The 26,336-nt window shown below is 42.9% G+C and overlaps 1 protein-coding gene across 1 annotated transcript in view; it reads left to right on the top strand.

Moving 5' to 3' along the window:
- Positions 1-26,336, top strand: part of LOC105694157 (optomotor-blind protein) — a 136,540-nt gene that overhangs the window by 49,718 nt on the left and 60,486 nt on the right. Inside the window, exons 3-4 of the mRNA XM_012418782.1 lie at positions 10,275-10,388; positions 15,000-15,162. Of these exons, the coding sequence (XP_012274205.1) occupies positions 10,275-10,388; positions 15,000-15,162 (277 nt within the window). The remainder of the gene's footprint in view (positions 1-10,274; positions 10,389-14,999; positions 15,163-26,336) is intronic.

Raw genomic sequence — 26,336 nt, 5'->3', positions numbered from 1 at the left:
TTCATAATGCCTTAAAGCTTTCAGTACTCGACGGCGAGGTTTGTTTTATGGAACTGTACGGGTTCCGTTGGATTGACGAAATTAGCAAATGGACCTTTGTTCGTTGAATTTTTTAGTAGGGTTCCATCGACGTCTTATACAGTGGTCTTGTGTATCTGGCAAATGGAATCCTCGCATGCCGCGGCCGGCAAACGACACGACAATTACAATAGTTTACTCGACAGGTGCAATTTCCAGCACTCTCGGTAATTGTGCCCGATGTGCAAATTTTAACACCGCTCTCCCAAGTGTGTCGGATCTCTGACGGTGGTCGCTTTCGTGACGATCGATGTCACGTGCTTTAGCGACTGAAACGAGACACTTCGAGAGCGAGAGAGACTCGCGCCGTTGACACGAAAAAGTCGACGAGCCGCGTGTAAAACCGAGATCGAGATAAAACGGACGCGTTTCCGCACACGCCTCGCGTTAATTACAGATCTTACAAGCGCGATACCGATGGCGGATCGTTTCCGCGGATCCATTGACCCCGGCGAAATCACGATCTCCTCGTCAAGAGACGTTAAAACGAACTCACTTAACCCTACTTTTAAGGTGATACGAAAGTGGCATAGCTAAGAAATCAGTCTTTTATGAAATATTTCTCCACATTGAGTGTACCGAATTGTGTGAAATGTTGCAACGTGAATATGTAGGCTATAAGGAGGATCCTGACACCCATGAAATTTCAATTCTAATAGAAAATTTAAAAGAAACCTGTAAACAAATTTTTAAACAATTCAAATTTCATGGATGTTACAACCTTCCTTATAGCTTCCATATTCGTGTTGTAAACTTTAAAACTATATACCCAGTTCAGAGAAAAGTTTCATAAACTAGACCTCTGTGTCGGTACTTTTAAATCACCTTAAGGTGATACGAAAGTGGCATAGCTAAGAAATCAGTCTTTTATGAAACTTTTCTCCAAATTGAGTGTACCGAATTGTGTGAAATTTTATAACCTGAACATGCAGGTTCTGAAGAAGATTCCGACACTCGTGAGAATTAATTTTCTAAATTTGTGTCTATATATTTCTGAACTTCATTGTAAAAAGTTTAAATTTATAGAAGGTCAAGACCTTCCTTAGGGCTTTTATGTTCAAGTGGTAATTTTTTTAACGATTCGGTATAAACAGTTTCAATGAAAAGTTTCATATCACCATTTAAGGTGATGTGAAAGCGGCACTTGAGGGGTGAATTCAATTTTTGAAATTTCCCAACGTGAATATAAAGTAAGGAAAGTTTCGATTCTCGTGAAAACTACTTTCTTAAAAATTAGTGTTTAAATATTTCTTAACTTCTTTATGAAAAATTAAATTTTATATAGGTGTCAGAACCGTTCCTATGGCATTCGTATTCATGTGGTAAAATTTCAAACGATTCGGTAATAGATGGTTAGTAGAAAAGCGTTATAAACATTTGATTCTTCAGGCGCGACTTTAATGTCGCCTTAATTCACTCGCCATAGAGACGCGTCCAAAATCCATAGGAATTAATTTCACTCCGATGAGTTTCATTCCGGTTCTCTTGACCAAATATTTCCTTTTCATTTTTAGGAACATGTAGACATGCCTTTCGTTATGACACCCATTCGGTCGGAATTTATGGCACTGTGGTTCGAGGATTTCGCTCCTTCGGTCGTGGCCTAAAATTAGGGAACGAGTGAGGCGATTTATCCCCGATTCGCCTCTCTTTAATGAGCAACTCGTTATGCGGCCTGGGACAGTTCTCACCTGTCGGCGACTCTATCGAAGTCGGCGGTTCCCAACGAGGAATGAATCGAAACCGGGCGCGATGGAGTCGCCGAAAGGTTCCCTGGGGACATTCCTGGTCCCCCTGAGCTCGTATTCGGAAAGGACTCCCATTAAAATCCAAAGATCATCGGATGGAACGATCGGTATGCCACGTGGAACCGCCCTTTCCCTGGACCTCCACGAATCGAGTAATCTTCAACAGAAGTGCACTCGGCCGCGCCTTATCGGACCACCGAAGGCTGCATTTTGCCCAAAAGAAGAACTGAGAGTACAATTTACATAGGGATCTGTCATAACACCGAAACAGCGTTAAACGGACTGGAAGATTCATGGCGAAGAAGTCTCGACTCGAACCATAATTCCGACTCCTTGGCACAGATTCTTTTTAGGAATTAAAGATCACAGGCTTTGAAAATTCTGATGTTCAATTAGTTGACGGACTCGATACAAATTGTATGATTTTGGAAGTGACCTGTGAGGCAACATATCGCAGTGATTAAAATGCCCATTCCATTAAACTGATTTTTTTTCTCTTTTCGTTTGGGACGGTAGGCTTTTAAAATTTTGAGATTTAATCGACGGGGAATTTGATGCAAATTGTATGGTTTTGGAAGGACCCTGCAGGGTGATACATCACGGTGGTTAAAATGCCGATTTACCTTTCCGACTCCTTTGAACAAATGTTTTTTTTATAAAAAAAAGGCTCTAACAGCGAAATTTCATTCATGCTTGTCATTCATGTACTAGGCGCGGTTAAGACTCCTTCGACAGATCTTGTTTCAAGAATTCAAACCACGGGCTTTGACAGTACTGACGTACAATTCTCGGAAGATTTTATACAGATGTGATGATCTTTAAAATGATCCATGAGGCGATATATCTCGAATATTAAAATGCCAATTATCCGATTGCGCGGTATAAAAGGTGGCTCTAGCTCGGAAATTTCATTCACGCTTGTCATTAATGTAGGAGCAGCCGTTCCGGAACAACAATCTACAAGTTTGCGTCAAAGGGGCTTCTAAGCGACACGCTTTCGGTCGGCTGGAGGTGATTTTTCATCCATAATTCATGAGTGTCTCTTTCAAGGATTCGCCGAGCGCTGCGTTGACCTCGCGACAATGTAGTCGGATACTTTTTTGTCGGATAATTATCTCGATCTTGACGCCGGCTCACCGACGTCGGAAAGGAAGGAAGGAAGGAAGAAAGGAAAGACGATTCTTCCAGTTTCCTCCGAGCGATTAACAGGTCTTCGATTTGCATCGAGGTGTCTCGCTCGCTCTTGTGAGAGCGCATCTTCGGAGGATGCTGCCTCTCCTGTGGCGAGGATAATCCGGCTTAAGGGTCGAAGGCTTTCTCGGGATGAATGAAACTTCCCCGGCGTGTCCCGCGGATCCGTTTTTTCCTCTTCCAGGCGAAATTCAAAGTAGCGCCATGGGGACAGTGGGCAGATGCTCCGGAAGAAGGCTCGGATCGATGAACCCTCTAAGTTGGATCCTGGATCGATCCGTCCTTAGCTTCATCCTGGGATTCTGCATTCATCTTCAAATGCCCTCGAAAGATCAGAGATGCCCTCGCCGTTCTCACGAGTCCTGTGAATTTTAGACATTTCTTTTTACCATATACAGGCATAGTTTGAAAGACACCTCAGAAACTTAGATCCGTACTGATATCTCACTTTTAGAGTTTAAGGACGTCTTTCATTTGTAGTTTTCAAATGACACAAACTTCTTTCATTTTTAGCCCCGAAATAACAAAAAGTCGTCCTTTATTTTTAGCCTCGAAATTACAGAAAGATGTACTTTATTTGTCATCTTGAAATGGCAAAAAGACGCCTTTTATTTGCTGTCTTAAAATGGCAAACGTGATGTACTTAATTTCCTTTAACGCTAAACGTGATGTGCGAGGATTCGTCTTCGTACATCACGTTTATCATTAATCTTACTTTATCGCGGTGGTAGATAATTCGTAACCGCTTCAATTCATTTTCTTTTGCTGGACATATGTTTCATAGACACCCTTGTAGGTGCATACTAGGCTTTTAATTCGGCATCAATTTGGGTGAGAGGAGCTCACCGAGTTAACCCCCCTGAGACTTCATTATGCAATTATCATCACGTCCCCCGTGTATTTGTACAAGAGTGACACGTCGACTATCGCTAAAGAGCTTCGATAAAATTTTCTTCTTACTTCAAATTATTTTCCTTTCTTCATCCTTAAAATACTGCGTCTCCCTCTTCATCGTCGCCAGGTCTTGAAGCAATTTCAATATTTGTACTTATGGTCAACGGATCACTCTTCGTCATGATCCTTTCAAGCCTCGGTACATCTTGCGTTACCATTTATCCGTCTTGCGGATAATTTGCTCCGCACAGTCAGCTTTGTCTCCGTCAACGGCCGATGCGGCCGCGCACCCTCGGGCTGCCAAATGACATGTTTATGACAGCTAATTATGGTAATTGGGCCCGGCAACGATACCGTTGCAAGCCCAGGACCGATTTAGCTACTTTTCCTACCTTAACGGGCACAGGACCGTTTCGCTGATGATTATCGCACCGACTGCCGTCTTTCGGCGAGGGCTTGCGCACGACCCGGCGGCTTTGCGATCTTCCGCTGCTCCTCTAAGTATGTACCTGGACGCCTCGGAGCCTTCGGGGACAAAGGACGACGACTGTCCCTTAATTTCTGAATCAGTCACGCCCAATTTCCAGCCGGCTCCGCTCCTTGGGTCGCCCTGCCGCGTCCACTGAGACGAAAAGGAAAAAAACGGAAAAGAGGATAACGAAAGCATGTCGCCACCATTTCGAGAGGATCCGGGAGGAATTTCAACTACGACTTTCCCTGCAGCGAGAGAACCAGAAAAAGATGGCGCCGGAAAAAAAGCTAAAGAACAAAATGTCGCAATTAAAATACACGGAGCGAAAATTACTTTCTAACCAAATTTAATCTTACGTAAAATATAGTTACTGGCCACTGTTAAAGAATTAAGTTATAGGGTCGATGGAACGGGGCTAACTCGAATATCAAACAATGGGGAATTTTCATCAACTACTGATGATACCTACGAACTAAATTTCAGGGGAGACTTTTCTTTAGCGAGAATCATTTAGATTGCCGTAAATAAATAATTTCATGACGGAAAGTCAATTTTTCGCTCGGGGTATGAGGAAACGAGAATAATCGGGCTGACATCTTTTCGGATGGACAATTTTTCCTGACTTTGGTTTTCATTTTAATTTTTTCGCTCAGTGCAGATGGCCAAAACAAGACCGGCCAGACAGCTTTGAGTCGTCTCTGATTGGCTTGGGCGTGGCGGTCACGTGACCGCCGGGGCCGGTCACGTGGTCCCAGGAGTCGATCACATGACCGACCCCGGCGACCCGTGAGTACGCAGTCGCGGTTCGGCTCGCGGAAGTCGCGGTCGAGCGTGCAGCTCGGGCACTCTCAAGCGCGATTTCCAGGGCTTTTATCGGGGACGCGAGCTTTCGTCTCCGCCACGAGTCTCGTGGGCGTGAACGAGCGATATCCACGCGTGTACCGCGGCCACTTACATCTGTATTAACGCGTTCGCTATGGCCTCGCGACGACGTCCGACTGCAATTCGAGTCGTCGTGCCTCTGCATCCCGCCCGTTCCTACGACCACGCACGCGATGTAATCGCGACATCGAGCGACAGCGGTGACCAACCTGCGCCGCCATTTTTAATCCCGATCCTTGAGTCGGCGTACTTCCATCCTAGACCCATTAAATTTTATTTTTTCCTACGATAGACCCTTTTAAGGTGATATGCAAGGATCATTCTGTGTATATCACAACGGCAAAATATTTATAAACTTTTCTCCAAACTGGCTGCACCAAATCATTTGAATCTTTAACACGTGGTCTTGAAACCCGAGAAATTTAATTTTGCGAAAAGTCATTTTTTATTCATCCTGGGCAAGAGGCAAAAATTATTTTCGAAACATGACATTTCACGAACATCGCATTCTTCCTTAGGACCTCCGTAAAAATGTGATTTTGAAAAATGAAATTTCACGAGCATCACGTTCTTTCTTAGGGCCTTCGTACAAGAAAAATTTGTTTTTAAAAAATGAAATTTCGCGAACATCGCGTTTTTTTTCAGGGTCTCCCTAATCATGGTGAAATTTCCAAGGATTCGGTACATTAAATTTAGAGAAAAGTTTTATAAATGTTTTCACGTTTTATATATATAAATAGAATGGCCTTTCATATCGCCTTAATGTCGCGAAAATACATTTCAGGGATTAAGGCGAGGCGATCACTGCGGTTCAAGTGTTCGCGGCGATTAATATCGAGTAACAATTGCGCTGGAAGGTTCGCCGTACCACAGGTGGTCGACGCAGGCGTGTGTGTACATGCGTGTGTGGTGTGGGTACGTAGTTACACGTGTAACTACCAGTCGTGTGGAGCACTCGTCCATTCCCTGTACACCGCGGAATGGGCACTCGTAAAGCACGGATCGTGCCGGTGCGACGGAGACGGCGAAATAAAAGGGAAGAGAGGAAGAAAGACGACGCATGCTTATGAACGTGTTACACGTGTGCTCTTCGACTCTTTCTCCGATTCGTGCGTGACGAATCGGACTTGCACGCCTTTTTTTAGCGATGGGAAATCTTGACGAAAGTGCCCCATGTACTTGTTCGGTCTTGGAAACAATGCAAACGAAGTCGTCCCTAGAAATTGACTGCAACCGGGATTTCCAGTTAGGCTGGAACACAAATCGCCGGCGAAGTTGCTTTTTAATTTTTTCTGCCATTTTTGTATTTGAACCCATTTTCAAAAATGGCGCCGACCAAGTCCTGATTCTTTTACCCACTGTTTTTTTTTTATGGGACTTTTCTGGTGGTCAATTGAACGGGGAAAATAAAATTCCAATTTGAAGTGCGATTTATTTTCTGTCTTTGGATTCTTTAATGACGGACAAATCGATTTTTAAGGTGGAACCGACCTCTCAGGAAACTCGATAAGCCCTCTTCGACGAACGTACCGGTCATTCTTGATGTTGTTAATTCCATGTGCTAATGATTGCAAATTTTAGGGATGTAGAAGTACCTGGCGTTGAAATCGCCAGGTGTCTTATCAGGGAATGCGTTAAGGATGAGTGTGCGTACCTTCTCCATCTTCGTTACATTTCTGGTTTATGTGTGTATAATCCTGTTCATGACTTTTTCCAGGTGAAGGTAGGACGATGCGAATCTTTCTCGAATGTTCAACTTGATAAATCATTGTTACGAAAGAATTATTTATTTAATCATGTACAGTCTGTACAGTTTGATGAACGGTTGCTCGAAGCGTTGCATCGCTTTGGTCCGTTTAGTTGATTTTTCAATTGCTCTACATTTTTTCTAGATAGAAAAATTGACGGCCAAAGCAAAACAAATCGTTTGGCGGCAGATCAATATCTAGAATGGTGTATGGAGATGATTTTAGATTTCATTGACCACCCAACAACGCCTCGTTTCGGCGATTCCGCGAAATTCTGCCACCGACGTCGACGACGTCTGCGTCGCCGATTGTCTTCATCTTCGGTGGCGTCGGTCGGATAAATAGAACGATTTGCTGCCTAAGGACGAAACTCATTGATTTGTTATACAGGGTGGTCCCCCGTAGACAGAGTCAATGTCAAATGCGTTGAACCTTGTCAATTCGTGTCGTCCTACCAATTTTATTATCTTATTATGTCTGCTGGACGAATCATAGAGATCTTCGACAAACATTTTTCCCTCTCGATTATTTTTTCCCAATACCTAATAATCACAAAGTGGTGGAAGACACGTTGAAAAATTGTGTAAAACCATTGACGGTAATCGTATAAAGTGTGTTGCAAAAAAAATGTCTATCGTTTTACTCGAGTAACATGAACGTCGTTTAATATACGTAAATCGTAAATTTAATATCGTAATCGTTTACTATACGTTGAAATAACGTTAAAGCGTTACGTTAAAGTACATGTTTTGTTCTCGATTAGGGATAAATACATCGAAAAGTTATCGCGTAAAATCAACGTTTTTTGCAAATGTATATTTAACGTAGAAAAAAACACTGTGGATGGATAAACGTTTAATTTTTACACCTAGTACTTTATTTCCACTAGTTTAAAACGTGAATTCCACTCCTTTGTGTTTATTCAGTTTTTGTATGGTGTTCAATAAATCGGCTTTCTGCATCGGAGAAAAAACTTAATAATTTATCACGTTTCCAGAAAGAAAGTTTCGAGAAAAATGGCGAGATCCTCTTTGATTCTTTACAGTTTCGCATTACATGGTATTATATCCCTGTCGCATCCCGAGTCGAAATTTTAAACCTACTCAGGACCTCCAATTATAGGCTGTAAATAGGTTTTGACACGATATACATTCATATGTTCGAGGTCCTATTTTAGACCTTAAAAGTGGCAGATATTTCCATTTCTTCTTCTTGTAGGTCTAAAGTAGATCATAATTCGAATAAAGTAGGACGTGAAAGGTTGAAAGGAGGACATAAACGAGTGAAAGGGCTCTAAAAAGGTCATACTTGGGTTACTGCAAGAAGGGCTAAAATTTCGACTGGGGATGCAAATGATGAAAATAATTATGTAGGAAATTATTTTACCCTGAATTCATCTGATTTTATCAATATTTTGTGTGGTTCTTGTACTGTGGCGTAAATTAATTTAAGTCTCATGGAAATTGCCGAGATGTTGGTTTCCATTATCGGCTGGAAACTCTATTTACTCCGAGAATCGACAATGCCGCGGAAAATTCTAGGAACACCTGGTCGTGGGAATCGTCGCGAAATGGCAGTCCGCCTTGGTGAACACGGGTCCCGATTATGGCAGTGACAACCGGCGTCAAACTGGCCCTATTACGGTAAAGCGGTTGTGCATTAAGTGGGGAAAACTAGGTCTTTAGACGCGACACAAAGAGCCCGGGAGACACGGCAATTCGCTCCATAAGCACTGCTTGAATTAAGACAAATCACGTCGTGCGTGTTCGCGTTACTCGAGTCACGGGTGCAGTAACGCCTACCTCCGTCGTTCGCTTTTCTCGAGCCTACTTTTTCCGCAGATTATTCTACGTCTGGAACCGTAAACATGGACGTTTATTAGTTACGTCACTTCCCGATGCAGGAATTTGCTAAATTCGAACGCAAAGAGACAGCAGCCCTGCGCGATCCATGTTAATTTGCGCGCCCTTAAGGTGGGACGAAAGGGCCATTCTAAATGTGTCAAAACGTGAAAATATGTATAAACCTCCTAACTGGGTGCAGCGAATAATCTGAAACCTTAACGCGTGATTGTGGAGGGCCTAATGAATGTCTTGAAACTCGCAGAATTTCATTTTTCCAAAAAAAAGTGTGGTATTTATCCCAGACAAGTACCGAAAGAAAATTCTTTTTCGAAAATTGAAATCTCGCGAGTTTCAAGACCTTCATTAGAACCTCCATAATCACGTGTTAAAGTTTGAGATTATTCGGTGCACCCAGTTTGGAGAAAAGTTTTATAAATATTTGGACTTTTTCTTATGTATATATCACACTTTCACATCACCTTAAATCCCTCCAGGGATGACGAAAAATTGCAGAATCAGTAAATGTCAAGGAGGGAAATTTCTTGCTGGTAGGCATCGTGCTTGCTCGACACTTATCGTTTCGCACTCGTGGACCTAATTTCCCTGCCGCGGGCTGTCATGGCGGCCCGATATTTTCCTGTGTTTATTAGGCCCGGCGCAACGCGGCCGTTTGATCTCGATCGTGTGGTAACTTTTCTCGATATTATTCCGCCGTGAAGGTAGCCGGGCGAGTGCTTTTTCCTCGTGTACTTGTTCACCCGAGGCCGACACGCCGAGCCGGCCAGCGACCAGTCCGCGGATGCTTCAAGATGGCTTCGCATTTCTGGCCGGGAGCGAGATCTGGTTTTTATTTCAGCTTTCTCCGGGAACACGGCCGTCCCTCCCTCGTCTTTGGTCGGCTGACAGCGGGGTCGATTGACTCGTGCACGTTTCTATTTCAGCGTTACCGGGATTCCTGGGGTGGCTGCGATCGCGTTAGCGTCCCTCCGGATGGCGCGACCAGGCGCCATCTTGAATTTTTCGAGCGTCGACGAAACGCACAGAAAACGATTCCAAAGTAACCGACTACCGGCGCTGGTCGCCAGAAAAAGTAGCAGGAAAAGTGCCAGGAAACTCTCCGCATCGATTTTCGAGCTCTACACTCGCTAATGGAGTAATCGCTTCCCGAAATACTCGACTCTTGGACCTTGTGCCGAGAGAGGCGAGGCGCGTCCAAGATGGCGTCCGTTACTCGAGGTGTCGCGGACTAATCAGCTCTTAATTATTCATTCAAACGTGAAGAGCGGTAGACAATCGAGTTACTTTGGGAACGACTTGGGGGTATTTAGCTATAAGTAGTATCTTGTTGCCAGTTTGTTTTAAGCCGTTAAATGGCCGTTAAGACTAACCGGAGTGTACATGTTGATCGGGGGTCTAGGCAGATGTTTCCTCAGATGAAGTTCAGAGTTTCCGGTCTGGACGCGAAGGCCAAGTACATCCTCCTGCTGGACATCGTGGCCGCCGACGACTACAGATACAAGTTCCACAACAGGTAGACATTCTGGATGAGAAGGACTGAAAGCGAAACTGGAAAACCATACTCGCTGCTCGTTTTAGGACTGTGTTCTTCCTTTTTCGAATTTCCCTCCTATTATTTAATCTTTTTTTGCAATTTCTCCCATGTGCTCCAAGCTACTCTCGAGGATTTTCTCGACCTCCATTTTTCTTGAGATCTATGTTTAAGATGGTCTGAATTTTATCGTTCTATATATATCTAAACGTCGAAATATCGATAAAACTATTCTTCAAATTGGGCGCACCGAATTATTTAAAACATCAACGCGTGATTTTGGAGGCCCTAAGGAAAAACGCGATGCTCGTAAAGTTTCATTTTTCAGACAGAAATTTTTTTTCTTTATCCCAGACTGGAAACAAAGTCACATATTTTTAGGAAAAATGAAATTTCATGAACATCGCGTTCTTCCTTAGGGTCTCCATAATCACGTGCGGAAGTTTTTGAAATGATTCGAGATACCCAGTTTGGAGAAAAGATTTATAAATCTTTTGACGTTTTTTATACGTAATATGACCCTTTTATAAATCTTAAATATTTCGAGTGGAACTAACATGGTAAAAATTCACAAGACACGACGTCCTTGGTGGCAAATATTTTATAGTCAAATCCAAGGATCGTCATTTTTGTAGTTTTTTTTTTCTTTTGAGAGGATGTCATGTATATTTTTGATCGATAGTAGAAGAAGAAAAGGGACGAACATTGCCGTAATTCGAGCAAAATTCGACGCTGCGATCGCTACCGGTCCAATATGGCGACCACCCTCGAAACGCACCGGAAGTGGGCGTAAGAAAGAACTAACGTGTTGCATTTTGCGATTGCAAATTGTTCGCAGACGCATGTTTCCCGCGTATAAAGTGAGGGTGTCCGGATTAGACAGGCAGGCTAGCTACATTCTCCTGATGGACATCGTGGCCTCAGACGAGTGCCGATATAAGTTTCACAACAGGTGATTATTACACCGCGAAACGATCCCATAAGACGCGGAGCGTCCCTACCCAAGAGACCGAATAATCGAAACCACGGTTGTACACCCGAGTCGAAATTTTAATTCCACTTGGAACCTCTAATTGATTCCATAAATAAATTCCGAGATAACTAAAGAAGGTTAACACCTCTGTTAAAAAAAGAATCAAAGAAATATTTCTTGGAAGAGTGCCAAAAAAATCTTTATCTCGACGTGAAATTATTTAGCTGAAATAAGTTGTCATAATTCCGAAGAAATAATTGGCTTTTATTTTAGTAAAATTCTTGTAAGAATATTTCATTGGGACCATGCGAAGAAATATTTCTCAGGTTCAATGAACATTATTTTTCAGTGTACAATCCTAGACCTTAAAAGTGGCAGAAATTTGCATCTCTTCTACACGTAGGTATAGAGTAGGGCTTAATTCTTATTAAGTAGGAGGTTCGAAATCGGAACAAGGACTTGAACATTGAAATAGGGGCCAAAATGGCTGACTTAGGTTGTATAGGTTCTACATAGGGCTAAAATCTTGACTCGGGCACCCGGTTCTTGAAACAACAAAATTCTTGCGATGAGGGGCGACATCGACGCCATTTTTTATCAAGCGTTGCGATAGGGCAAAGCACCGTCGAACATAACCTCTAATGACCATCTTCAAGGATCTTCTGAATCGGTATTTTTGACCGAGGTGCTATGTCGCAGTATTTTTTATTTAACGACTCGTTAATTCGCCATGCCCGGTTCATGGTTAGGTAATGCATGATAAGAAAGGAAAATTACTTATATGTCTGTCTATTTTTGTGAACAATGGTACCTTATCCTATTGCGGAAACTTTGGTAGTCGAAAGTCAGATAAAAATCGCCATTATTAAGAGATTGTCCCCCATAGGAGGAGTTTTAGGATTTGTGTGTACAACCGTGGTCGAATGAACGGTCGGTCGATGGCTCGAGCCAGCGACCTTCCATCTCGGGAGTTGACATAAAAAAAATAAAATAAAAAAAGATGACGGACGCGACAGTTCCGATCGACGATCGACTCATTGTCAGATCGCACTGTGTACTCCGCCCCGTGTGTGGAGCGTGCGCTGCGAACAATTCCTCATACTCGTCGAAAGTAATTCAGGGTCGGCGCGATTCAGGGAATCGCGGAAGCGACATGGACGTAGGATGATTCTTAAGATTGTCAAGTTAAGATCCATGATAATTCATGATTTGGAACTAATTTCTTAGCTTCCTTCAAGTTTTGTTTCGGAAATGATGAAATGTTGAAAATTATAAAAAATATTGATGATGAAATAACGAAAATGATCGAAAACACTAACTATGAAATCTTTAAAATTATATAAAATATATTAATGTTGAAACCATGGAAATTATCAGAAATATTAATTATGAACTATGGAAGCTATAAAAAAGTAATCATTATGAAATTTTTAAAATCATGAAAAGTATTCTTTATGAAACCATGAGAATTACCAAAATTATTCACTATGCAAATGTGAAAATTATTAAAGATATTCATGGTGAAATTGTGACAATGATGAAAAATGTGAAAAAAAAATTGATTCGTCACATATTTTCTGTTGCGTGCATTTCAAGTATAATAATGTAAAGTAAGTATAGCAACAGAATAAAATTTCTTAGGCCAGTTCCATACTTTCATGGTCGTTATATCCTACGTCCATTCCCAGGATTTTCCGGGAAAATAGGCGCGTTTCCGCGAGGCTGCGGATCAGATCCGCGTCCGGAATCGGCCGACGTCTTGATTCCTTGGCTGCTCTCCCGCCGAAGGCCTGCAAAAAGATCGGTACTCTGTCGATTGTATGACCGAGTAACCCGTTGTCTGCTTCTTCTGGTAATTGGCGAACGACTCAGTGCTAACCTTATCTCAGCTGATCGCCATTGCCCGAACGAGAACACTCGAGGATTTCACTGTTAAAAATGCATTCTATATTTTACACATTTGCAATTTTGCACTGTGCAAAGTTACGTGACAGTTACATATTTAACGTTTGTTTTTTAACGTTTTATGGGAAATTTAAAACAGTCTGTAGAGTCATTCAGTCCACACTGAGAGAGAAATATAATTGAACCAAAGAAATATTTCTTTGAATAGTACTAACAAAATATTTTGTTAATTTAAAGAAGAATTAGTTGATTCAAATAAATTTCCGAATAAATGTTCCATCCAATTTATTCGAGTTTATTTGAGTGAAATAATTACTCTTTGAATTAACAAACATATTCGTTTGATAGTGTTCAAAGAAGTAATTCTATGGTCCAATGAAATTTTTTTCTCAGTACGTACATATGTTGAATGTGTTTATTATATTCAATTTGTCTACAGTGTTTGAATATTGCATTCAATACATGGCCAATGAATTTATTGCAGTCATTTTTAGCAGTGCTTACTTTGAAAAGCTGTTACTGCAATATTAGAGTACTATATATGCAGTACGCAATTCTGGAAGTTCCACTGCAGATGCATCTGCACTTTTTGAAACGTTTAATAGTTTAATTGTTTATTTAAATTACACTTTTTCCCTGATTAACGTTCACGAGAATGGTGGTCATTGATGGTCAGTCAGTAATCGGCGGTATAGACCGTTTCTACATGGCGAAATTCTTTTTTTAACGAGCCACCGATCTTTTTATAAGCTTGTCCGCGTCGCTAATTTTTCTCTTGATTTATGCAACGCGAGAGATAAACCGATAGGTGGAAGTGGGAAGTTATTTCGACTTGTATGGGGATCGCAAGCCTTCACGTTCGCGACCGGAGATGCGTCTCTTGAGAGATTTTTCTAACATTTCGAATATTTAATTGAAAAAAAAAATCGGAAAATGACCTCGGAGAAGCATCTCCGTTTTTAGAAAACTGGAATTTCGTGCCCGGCCGAGGATTAACAACGAATGGCAGAAAATAATGGCGTAATTAATTATCAAAAATGATCGATATAAACTCGTCGAATCATTTTGCACACGGAGAGAAAAAAAATAGCACAAAAGAAATATTTTGTTAATTCAGAGACTAATTATTTAATCAGGACACTCGGTAGAGTTGTGCGCCAAATATACACACTTGCATACGTACATATACGTATGTGCGAAGCCATGTGTATGCGTGAAACGCCACCGAGTTCTTTACGCCAAGTTTGGGCATGTTAAATCTGTAAGAATTAAAATCTCCGTATTTAACAATTTCTTGTAGCCTGGGACTGAGATACATGAGTAGAAATGATTTCCGCAGTTGTTTTAATTTTTTTCAGATTTTTCTAAGTCATTTTTATCCTATAATAAAATTTTAAACATTCGAATAGACTGAAATAAATTGTCATGATTCCAAAGAAACGTTGCCTCCAATTTATTAGAGTTTGAGTCAAATAATTATTCTTCGGATTAACAAAATATTTCTTTGGTTGAATATCATTTTTTTTCTTAGCACATAATTACAGGTTTAGGGTTCCTCGGCTGGACGTGAATATTCTAGTTTTTCATCTAAATCTCTTCCTTCTCCTTTGAGCACCGAAGGAGGAGGAACGGTGACGACTAGTAACACCCGAAATTTGTTGAAAATCTATGGTGTGAGTTCTGACTTGGTTTTTTCTTCACGTTTTTGGGAGCAGTAGGTGGATGGTCGCCGGAAAAGCGGACCCGGAAATGCCGAAGAGGATGTACATACATCCGGATTCCCCAACGAGTGGCGAGCAATGGATGCAGAAGGTCGTCAGCTTTCACAAGCTCAAGCTCACCAACAACATCAGCGACAAGCACGGCTTTGTAAGTACTGTACGTAACGCCAACCAACCAATTACTTATTAGCACTTAAGGCCACTCCGAGAGCCGGGACTCTAGAAGCCTCAAAGTCTAATTAACAACCCTGGTTGAAACTTTCTGACAATTTTTATGAAAACATGATGCTTCAAAAACGGTAGAACTCTCAAGGTTTCAACAATTTTCTGTCCCTATGTCATTGGCTGGAGCTTGGCCCTCGGACCATGAATGCGTTCGTCTTATTAGTAATAATTTATAATTAATTGTCGAGAATTAGAGCATAACTAAAAAGCTGGTAGGTCGCTTGTCTTGATTTCGAGGTTGTGAATGGGAAACGTCCCTATAATCTAGGATGAGATCGGACTTCGGTCTCAGTCTTGATTCAGATCGATCAGCCTTCGATCTACTCAAGTCGATAGATCGTTCAGACTTCAAAAGCCACAAAGTTCGATTGACCATCCTAGCCAAGCTTTTCTCGAAAGTTTGTATGAAGGCATAATGCTTAAAAATTCGAAAAATTCTCAAGGTTTCAACAATCTTCTGTCCCTTCGTTATTGGACCACGAATGCTTTCGTCTTTTCATTAATAATTAATTATTAATTATCGAGAATTAGAGCCTAACTAAAAAGCTGGTAGGTCAGTTGTCGTGATTTTGAGGTTGTGAACGCGAAATGCCCTGAAATCTGGGATCGGATCAGACTCCGATCTCGGTTCTGGTCCAGATCGATCGGTCTCTGATCTACTCGAGTCGATAGACTTCTCGTCGTTTTGTCGTTCCAATCGGAATCGCGATCCATCGGGTCGAGGACTGACCAATTAGCACCGGTACATTCAGGTGACTGTCTAGGTCCACCCAAGCTTCGGGATAACCATCACCCAACACATTCGGGATCGAGTCGTCTGGCATATTTCGTAGACTGGAGAGTTATACTTTGATAGCAATCATTTTGATCAGAACGTACGACCGGGATTATCTGTCGCGGATTTTCACACGTCGTCGCGTATGTGAGGGGTATTTATTTTTAATTAACGCCCGCGTTCTTTTGAAAGATTGGAAATCATGAACGGATCGCTCCCACTGAACGTTTGCTTCTCGCCTGGATAAATCGAAATTAAGTTATCCCACGGATTTCTTCGGCGGGATAATTAGATAACCACCCTACCATTATCCTTGGCGATTAGCTGCTGATCATCGGCGAGTATCGGTCCAGCAATGGCTTTGTAGGTACTATCCGAAACAAATCGCCAAAGAGCGCACAATTTAAAGCGATTATCTCGAAATATTTTAGGAAGCCATATTTATCTCTTACTTCATTTCTTCTTCCCGATACCCAAAGTGACTACCGTAGCAGTACAAGCTTACATCATTCGAACACGGAACTGGAGTCTAACTCCACGTCCCATAATTTGGGGTCTAAGTTCTAAACGAATGAAGATCACACGATTTGCAACGATCATCTCGAGATATTTAATCTAGACTTATTTATTTCTCATTTTATATCTTCTTTCCGGTATCCGAATCCTGTCAGAGAGTGACGACAATGCGGTACGGTTGTATATAGTTGTCGCATCATCGGAACGTGGGACTGTAGTCCGACTCCACGTCCCATAATTTTGGGGGCCGTAGGGAGCGGTTGCGGCCGATCGGATTTCCGTAGCGGATCGGCCGTGAGGGCTGGAGGCACCCGAGTCTCGGGTAATCCGGGATTAAGTTATCTCGCGGATTTCGCCGTCAAGTAGGTGCCCCGCTATTAGGCTCCCCATCGGCCCGGAGGGGTCCTGGAGATCTCGGTCGGCCGCCACGTAACTCCCAACTGCTGGAAACCCGGCTCCTCATTTTTTCTCTGCCTCCTCCTCTCCTCGTCCCCACCATTTCCTCTCTCGATCCGCCCCTCCCCCGCGGTCCTCTCTCTCCCTCCATCCCCATCTCCCTCGGGCCGGGTCCTTTTTTTTGCGAATCCTTTTTGCGGCTGCGTCGGCGCCCTTTGAAGGATCCTGCATCGCTGGCTCGTGAAATCTAGTCCTCCTTATCCGGGGCCCCCGATGTCAATGCTGCTGCCGTGCAGTGCGTGGTGGAGCCCACCTTTTGTCAGGCCACTCTTTTTCTACCCCCTCCTGTCTCTCTTTCTCTCTCTCTCTCTCTCTCTTTTCTTCTTCCCGTGGCGGGCCGGTCTCCGGCTCGGTCTTTCGGCGTCTCTCCTCGAGAACGGTAATGTGGCCACGGGGCCGATGGTTCACCTACATTGTGGTCGGGGGACGCAGGAGACGGGAGAGGAGCCACGGAGAGGAGCTTCTGCCTTTAAGGACTCTCGTGGCCCCGGATCTCCACGGTCCGATCCAGTTTGTGCACGAGCCCAGAAAATGCCCCTGAGAGACCCGGGAACCCCTTTTACGGCTAATAAACGGCCCTCTTTCACCTGGTACGTCGCCCTCCAGAACCCTGGGTCTCCGGCGACGCCGAGCGACCCCGCGACCGGATCTCCGGCACATTCGGCGACGTCTTCTCCTCGTTAGCGCGAATCCTCAAGTGACCCCCTCGAGTTCGGCTTGACTTCCTTGGGGCTCCGTTTCTTGGCTCCTGAGGGAGCTGCCTGTCCTTGGGCACGCCGGAATGCAAGGAACTCCTGGTGAGGTGTTGTTGTCGAAACAGGGAACGCCTGGAACGCGGGTCCCATTTCGCGGATCCGTGGTCTTAATCTTGAGGATCACGGAAAAGAGATCAATCGGTATCCTGTCGATTCATCTCGCTGATCCCTTTCGTCATCTTCCTGTCGCAGAAACTCTTCCCGATTTGCATCATGAGCAAAGTACCGATGAGCAACATAGGGGTTTTGGTGTTGGTCTTGCAGAAGGTGCCATCGTGAATTGATTAGGTCAAGATGATAGGAACTAGGATCAATTTTGTTCATCACTAGGGTGAAGTGGTTGTCCCGGATCTTACCCCTTTCTCCGGGCTTTGGGGCAGTTTCCCTAGGGCGGGAAAACAAGGAAATTAGTGCAAATATCGGCTAAGAGCCCCCGCTTGACTCCGACCCTCGATACTCCCCGAGGCTTAGAAAAATCCCTTTGTCGGGAAAGCCCTGCCAACGGAAAAGGGGACTCCATAATAGAGTCCTTCCGCACCACTCGAGCGCGTCCTGAGCCGTGCCGTGCACCCGGAGGACCACAGGACTTTGGTCGGGCTTATGCGACCACACGACCACAGAAACGGCAGAAAGTAACGACGAGCTCAAAGTGGCGCGCCGAGCAAACACCGGACGAGGCGATGGACCGAGTAGAGTAAGGACGACCTGAGGACAGGGATCGATGAATTAACACAGCTGCTCTCATTCGAAGGAGCACCTTGTGTACTCGGGTCCTGGCGCCACTGTCTGGCTCCGTCGTCGGCATCATCCGTTTTTCTCTTTCTTCTTCTCTGCTGGGAGAAATATCAGTGCCATGTTGATATTTTGCTCTATTCTTAACGCTGTGCTGGTGTGCGGGAAGAAACCTAATTTGGAGGAACGAAAAGGATTGATAAATTGAAAAAAAATATAGGATTCGATAAATTAAGATACATGCGCTTATTTGAAGGAGCTGGGTCCTGACGCCTCTGTCTGCCCTTGTTGTCGGTATCATCCATTTGGCTCTCTCTTATTTTCTGCTGGGAGAAACAGCAGCGCCATGTTAACGTTTCGCTGTGTCCTCATCGCTGCTACTCAGGAACCACGGCTGATCTAGAGGAATGGAGAGGATTGATCAATTTCGAGACAAAATAGAGGATTTTACGTTGCTCGTCAGGTCCCGTTGGTTGCTTGAGACAGAAGTGAACGTAACCTCGCTTCACCCTCACGAAGAAACCACACGTGAAACATTTTAAAATGGCATGAAATGGAATAAAACAAGAGACCACGAATTACCTGTATCCATTTAACACTGAACCTACCGACGATTTATACCCCCATTACAAATACCATTTAAAACTATCAATTTGACCCGTCGGTGGTAGGTTTAGTGTTAATCGTTCTTAGCCGCGACGTCTCTGCTTAACTTTGAGAATAAAAAAATAGTCCTATGGTATTTATTACATCCTATTTTCATCTGGAAGATGGACAAGCCAGTCCCTCAAACAGGCATCGAGCCTAACCTCACTTCCTCGCGACACCTAGAAGCATTGCTTGGAACCAGGAAAATGGCTAGAAAATGGGACAAAAAGAGAAACCGCGAATTACCTTTATCCATTTTAAGCGTTCTAGCCGCAACGTCTCTACTTAACCTGAGAAAGAAGAGAATTCTACGTTATTTGTTACATCTCAGATTTATCTGGAAAAGGGATGAGTCAGTCCCTCTAACAGACATCGAACCTAACCTCACTTTCTCGCGACATCTAGAAGCACGCATGTAGCTATGAAAATGGCTGGAAATGGGACAAAAAGAGAGACCGCGAATTACCTCTAGCAATTCGAGGCGGTCTAACCGCGGCGTCGTTTACGTCGGGCCGACGCTCGGACGCCGCCTCCCCTTCGTGGCGAAGAAAGATGGCGCGCCAATCGCGGCGTCCATCGCGCGCATCTCGGAAACGACCGGTTCGATCGCGCCGAGCCTTCGGCTCGGTAATGCATCCGATCCCACACTCTCTTGCCGCCCGCGCTCACGAATAGGGCCGGACCACCGCGAGACTCGCTCGTACCGTCCTTACGTCCCAACACGCACGCGCGTGTGGGAAGCGGGGCTTATTACGGAATCGCGTGCGGCAGGGCGACGGGCGCATAAGCTTTCGAGTGGTTCTCGGGAGCCATTTTGCTGTCCACCGCACGAGACGCCGCGTCGGCGTTCCTCGAGGACGCGCATGCCCGGAGTAGGTGACCGGTCGTCGAGGGATTTCCCCCGGATCGAATAAATCAGCGACCCTTTCCCCTGGACCCGGCGACTCGACTGGTCCTTGCGCCCGCCCCAGAGGAAACGAGCGCGCCCCCGTAAGAAAAAAAAAAAATTACACTTCTAGCGGACATTACTAATACATTTTTCCTCTTACTACAGGAATGTTTGCAATTGTATGCAACGTAGTTGTAGCCAGTAGAGACTATTCTTTGGAAAAAAATGTATCCTAAATTAGAAAATGGATGCGCTGCAACTGCCAGAAAAATATTGTCGTCCTTGCTCAAACGAATGAGCGATATACGATTTGTTGTTCCTAGGAAATAATGTTGCGCCCAGGACTAGAACTTGGTTTGTCTCGGTAAAGTAATCGTTTCTCTGTTCTCAACGTAACAAAAATCTGTCTAGATAAAAGTGTTGCCGGTCCATTTTCAAGTATTCGCATTGAATATTTTTAACGGCACGCTCGATAGAAATCGTTTCACTGCCCAGAAAAAGCAGACTCATTGAACCAAAGAAATATTTTGTTAATTCAAAGAACTTGACTGAAATAAAGTCAAATGAATTTATTTCAGTCAAATAATTATTCTTGGATTGAACAAAATATTTCTTTGGTATTATTTAAAGAAATATTTCTTTGGTTCAATGAATCTTTTTGTTCAGTACAATTTCCAGCGTTCGACGGGGGCACGTGTTCGCGTGATCGGTTTTCCTTGATTTATCGGGGAAATGTAGGAGTCTTTAAAAAAGCACTTCCGGCGTTCTGGAGAATGGTAATTGGGGAGAAACGATCTCGGTACAATGGACTCGCGTGCGGACTTTCCGCCACGCGGAAAGGGTGCGTTCGACGGGTTCGGTGTCACCGAGGGTACGTTCCAAATTAACGTCCGTTCAGTCCGATCGTATCTGTGGCTTGTTTCGACCGGATAACGAGTCGAAAATACATTTGCCACTGCTTATTCAAACGCTCGTTCGTGACGCCTTTGACCCTACTTGAACCGCCCTTAAAAGTCGTCAAAGTAATTTCAGATTTTTCGGATTACACCCCTGAAGATTAGGGTAAAGTACGGATAGATGCCACGTTTTCCAGATCTTTAAAATAAATTAACTTTTAGCGACCTGACGTCCCTGCTTGCATAGTCCCTCCCCCCGACACTTCATTTACGACGCAACACCCACGAAGCATGCACTTACGTAGGGTCATGCGCGCCTAAAAAAATCACAGCAACAGATTTGCCCGTAAAGTATCTCTCAATTCGAAGCAACTGCTGTAAAAGTAGAAAACTAACGCGTAAACCAACATATTTACCTCATTTCTACATCACAAATATAACAATTAAAGACCTTCAACGGTTTTCTAATCTCAGTTTATAACATTTATTTCGATATATACGAAGGCATCTATCCGCACTTAAAAGGATAGATACCCTAGTTTAAGGTCCGGATAGTCGCCTGTAGAGAATAGATGTCTATATTATCACATTTTTGGTGCGAATAGATCCCTTTTGGAGATTATTTCATTTTGTAGTTTTTTTCGTATTCAACGCGGAATATTTAACAATATTTACTCTAAGTAAAAATATTCTATTACGGAATGCCAAGATGTTATATTCGAAAAGTAGATGTAGGGAATACGTATATGCCTACGTTAACCATTCAAAACTATTTTTAACTTTGCTAAGATTAAAAATACGATTTTTCAAACAAATTGATTACGATTTGAATAGTACCAGCCCTGTGGGATAGATGCCAAAATCGAGACCTTTTTGATTTTTCTTCTATTATAATAACTATTGATCCTGGGCAAATAATTGTTGAATATAATGAAGGTAAAATATGACGGTATGATATGGACAAAGAATTGTTTGGAAACGAAAGCAAATACCGACTTTAGAAGCATATGTTAAAAACGTAGGCGTCTATCTGGACTTTACCCTAGACATTACGCTCGAGACAGCGATATATCTACAATTCTGAATTGTAATCTGAGATTCTTCATTCTGACACTCTAGAATATATCAATTATGCCTGTGGGTAATTTAATAATTACTATACTGTAATAGTTACAAAGTACACATAATTACCTCTTTATTTTTTACTTTCTACGAGGCCCTATAATACACTACTTAGACTTAAAAAAAATTCATTGAATCAAAGAAATATTTCTTTGGGCAGTACCAACGAAATATTTGATTCATTCAAAGAACAATTATTTGACTCAAATAAACACAAATAAATTGTCATCTTTCCGAAGAAACGTTGCATCCAATTTATTCCAATTGGAGTCAAATAATAATTTAGTGAATTAAAAAAATATTTCTTCGGTACCGTTCAGACAAGTATATTTTTGGTTCAATGACTTTTTGTTCTCTTTATTTAACACCACATTTTACCCCCATTTGTTTTTTAATACTCTTTCAGGACATGAATCTGGATGCCGTAAGGAAAGTCCTGACACACGTAAAACTTAATTTCTTCTAAATTTGTTCATAAATATTTTTACAAAATAAATGTCATGTATGCTAGGCTCTATCTTAGGGCCTCCGTGTTCAGGTGGTCAAATTTCAAACCATTCGATACTCGACCACTAAAATTCCACTTTCATACCAGCTTAACTCCGTCCGCTACAATTCCGATTAGTTTTTCATTATCAACGCGTGACGCGCCGCGCTGTGAGTCGCCCGACGCGCCCAGTGGGACTCCGGTCTGACATGTTGTATCAATCAATTGTCGCTCTCGCCTACGTTGTCAATCAAAGTTCTGTCGTTTGTTCGGTCGGTTCTCGGAGCGGTGACCAATCGCAGGCCTCGAGCGAACGCGCTAAAGCGTGAGCGCGATTAAATGCCGATTAACGATGCGTTTTGTACATCAAGACATCATCGCACACGAGCGCAGCGTCTAGCGGTGATTTGCCGGGCAATTTGCGTCCGTCGAGCGAGAAACGGGCGTGGATTCCACTCGGTCGGCGATCATTATATAAATGGGATAATGACATAACGGAAAGTTAACATCATAATTATTGTGTAGGGAAATGCATGGCTGCCACGGTTATCACGCCGCGTATGGACGTGCATACGCTTCTCGTTCTTTCTCTCCCTCTTTTCGTCTCTTTCCCTCTCCGACTCGTTCACTCGCGCGAGTAACTCGCCCGTGCACTCGCGCGAATTTACTCGCCCGTGAGAGACAACGATTAGACTAAACGAGTGCGAGCTCGATAATGGTGAATCGAACTTAGACGGTTCGTCCTGTTTCCGAATTTTCAAAATTAACCTTTCTCAGTTCAAGTTTTGGAAATCGGATTTCGAATTGCTACCTCGGGTTTAGATCCAATAAATGCGAAGTGGTGGAATACACGTTGAGAAATGGGGTGAAACCGTTGATAGTGATCGTATAAGGTTTGCTGATTAAAAAAACGAATTTTATCCGATTCAATTACAAATTCAACGTCGATATATAGCGTCGATGTTCGGGAATGGCGATAAGAGCAATCTCCGCGAGTTCGCTTTACTCTCAAGTTTCAGAATTGACCCTTCTGAGTTCAAGTTTTGGCTCAAAGTTTCGAATTGTGACCTCGGGTTTCAAAGTCCACTTCGGACTTGAAACTAGGATTTCTGAGTTTCGGGTCGACTCGCATTCAACACCTCTCCTCGTCTCTCGGCTCTGAGAAACTAAGTACAGAGTTTAAAAAATGTCATAAATTTATGCATCGAAAGTTCTACTCAGATGCGGTGTACTGAATTTATGATACATGTCAAATAATTTTACGATGCCAAGTACAGCGTTAAAAAGAAATGTGATAAATTAGTATGTTTCGAAAGTTTTACTCAGATGCGGTGTACTGAATTTATAATACATGTTAAATAATTTTACGATGCATGACAAGAATTATACGATATTTCATTGATTTGTTGAGAGTACAGCTTCCATGTCTTTGCAATTTAGTCTAAAAAATTCTGTACATCCTTTATGGATTTACGAGTACTAATGTGAATCAGTATATTTAACTTGTCATTTTAGTGGAATTCTTAGTATCGAAACTGTATAAATTTACAGGAATTTTTATCGGTCTACTCTATTAGGGATTTTTGAAGACCGCCGTGATTTTTTCTCTAAATTTCTCCAGAAGCTCGAGAGGGATGTAGAGGTCTTTCACTTAATTTTCGGTGCCTGAAGATCATCGACGGAATCCATAAGTCATAACCGAAACCGAAAGCTCAATTTTCCGGGAATTCGAAAATCATTTGGGCGAGCCCTTCTCGCTCGTTTTGCGGATCTCCCGCATTCGCAAAGGAGTCTCTGGAGAGACCATTTTTTTCCGTAGGTTTCCTCTTTACGCCCCCGGCATTAACACTTTTTTTTCATTACGAGCTTAAAGTCCAAAGGCCTTTGATCTCTCCCGCCTGGGACCCCTCGACTCGTGAAAGAAATCCAGAAATTTACTTGCAAGCGAATCAACAGGCTTTCCATTAGTCAAGTACGGATCGCACAACCTGTTCCATCGATAAATCGTCCCATTGAGTGCACATCGACTAGATATCACTAAAGACTCTCAAAGATCGATCTCCAAAATTTACTTTAACCCTCTGTTGTCCCTTTTCACTTTAATTCTTGCCATCATTTACCCACGGACATCCACCATACACAGAGCGAAAAAAATTACATTCTAGATGAAATGAATTACTTGCAACTATCGAAACGTTTCTCGTTACAAAAATTTCTTGACTGCAGAAAAATAGATTTCGTAAGAATCACCAGTGTTTCATCCCAAACGATGGTGAGTTAGCGGACATAATTTCGCGAAAGAAATATAACGATAACGAGTCAAACAAACTCGATGATATTCAGCTGAAGAAAATCGAGTTTTCTTTCAAATTTGTCTTAATTTCGTTCGATCGACCCTTCAACTGATTTTGTCGTTGTAACCAGTAAAGTATCTCTCATCGAATATTCGACCCAAGAATTTCTTTTTTTCTTCAAAGTGATATTTTCTCTCAGTGCATGTTCATTTCTCGCGGCCGACAAGTAACGATGACTCAAAATCCCTCCGGGAATAAATCATCCCTTTAATTCAATGATTACCTATTATTAAGAGTCCGTGGCAGTCTTTTTCTTTTCTTCTCAGGACACCGTATCGGTGGTTCCCTTCCCCTTGGCGAAAACCAACACCCCCGCGAATGATCGATTTTAATCGAGCAGAGGACGCTTCGCCACGTATGTGCAGATGAGTATCTCGATTCAACCTAAACACTATCTTTACAGGTCGAGAGATAAATCGCAGCCTTCTGAGGTACGATTCGATCTCGACGAATTCGCGATCGCTCGCAACCACGGGTGTCCTCGCACGAGAGAGAGGTTCAAAAATCGCCTTCCGGGGACGAAGACGGCGAGAGGAAGACGGCCGAGTATTTTTTTCCACCTGTCGTCCGAAATTCCCGACCATAGGGACATAAAGTAGCGGTTAGGTCAGGAAGTGGGGCCGAACGCGACTCGTTAGTCCCTATAAATCAAGCCGACGCCATAATTCAGGCCTCTTCAGGGTCCCTCTACCTCGAAACGGCAGAATCGCCTGGTCGATCTCATTTCCAACTCGAATTTTACCTCCCCGTTTATCTCCTTAATCTCGATTTTCAACTGGATATTTTTCTTGAAGCGGTGGTTTCAAGGTTTCCTTCTACTCTTTTTTAGAGGACGTTCTCTAATAGTGATGAGCGAAATAAAAATTTTCAAACAAATGCCATAATTCAGGCCTCTTCAGGGTCCATCTACCTCGAAACGGTAGAATCGCCTGGTCGATCTCATTTCCAACTCGAATTTTACCTCCCCGTTTATCTTCTTAATCTCGATTTTCAACTGGATATTTTTCTTGAAGCGGTGGTTTCAAGGTTTCCTTCTCCTCTTTTTTAGAGGACGTTCTCTAATAGTGATGAGCGAAATAAAAATTCTCAAACAAATGCCATAATTCTGGCCTCTTCAGGTTCCCTCTACCTCGAAACGACCAAACTCATTTCCCACTCGACTTTTACCTCCCTGATTATCTCCTTAATCTCGATTTTCAACTGGATATTTTTCTTGGAGCGATGGTTTGAAGGTTTCCTTTACTTCTTTTTTTGGGAAAGTTCTGTAATAGTGATGAGCAAATTGAATATTTTTCTGTAGCGATGGTTTCAACGTGTTTGTCTCTTCTTTTTTTGTGGACGCTCTCCAATAGTGATGAGCAAAATAAAATTTTGGTTGAGCGGTGGCTTCATCTTCTTCCCTCCTCGTGGTAAAATTCTCCAATAGTGATCAGCGAAATGGGACGTAATCTAGATCTTGCGCTTACACTTTTTGCA

The sequence above is a fragment of the Orussus abietinus genome, unplaced genomic scaffold (assembly GCF_000612105.2).
Source record: "Orussus abietinus isolate OABI.00-Male unplaced genomic scaffold, Oabi_2.0 scaffold53, whole genome shotgun sequence".
NCBI classification, from domain to species: Eukaryota; Metazoa; Arthropoda; class Insecta; order Hymenoptera; family Orussidae; genus Orussus; species Orussus abietinus.
This window is presented reverse-complemented; position numbering and strand designations above follow the sequence as displayed.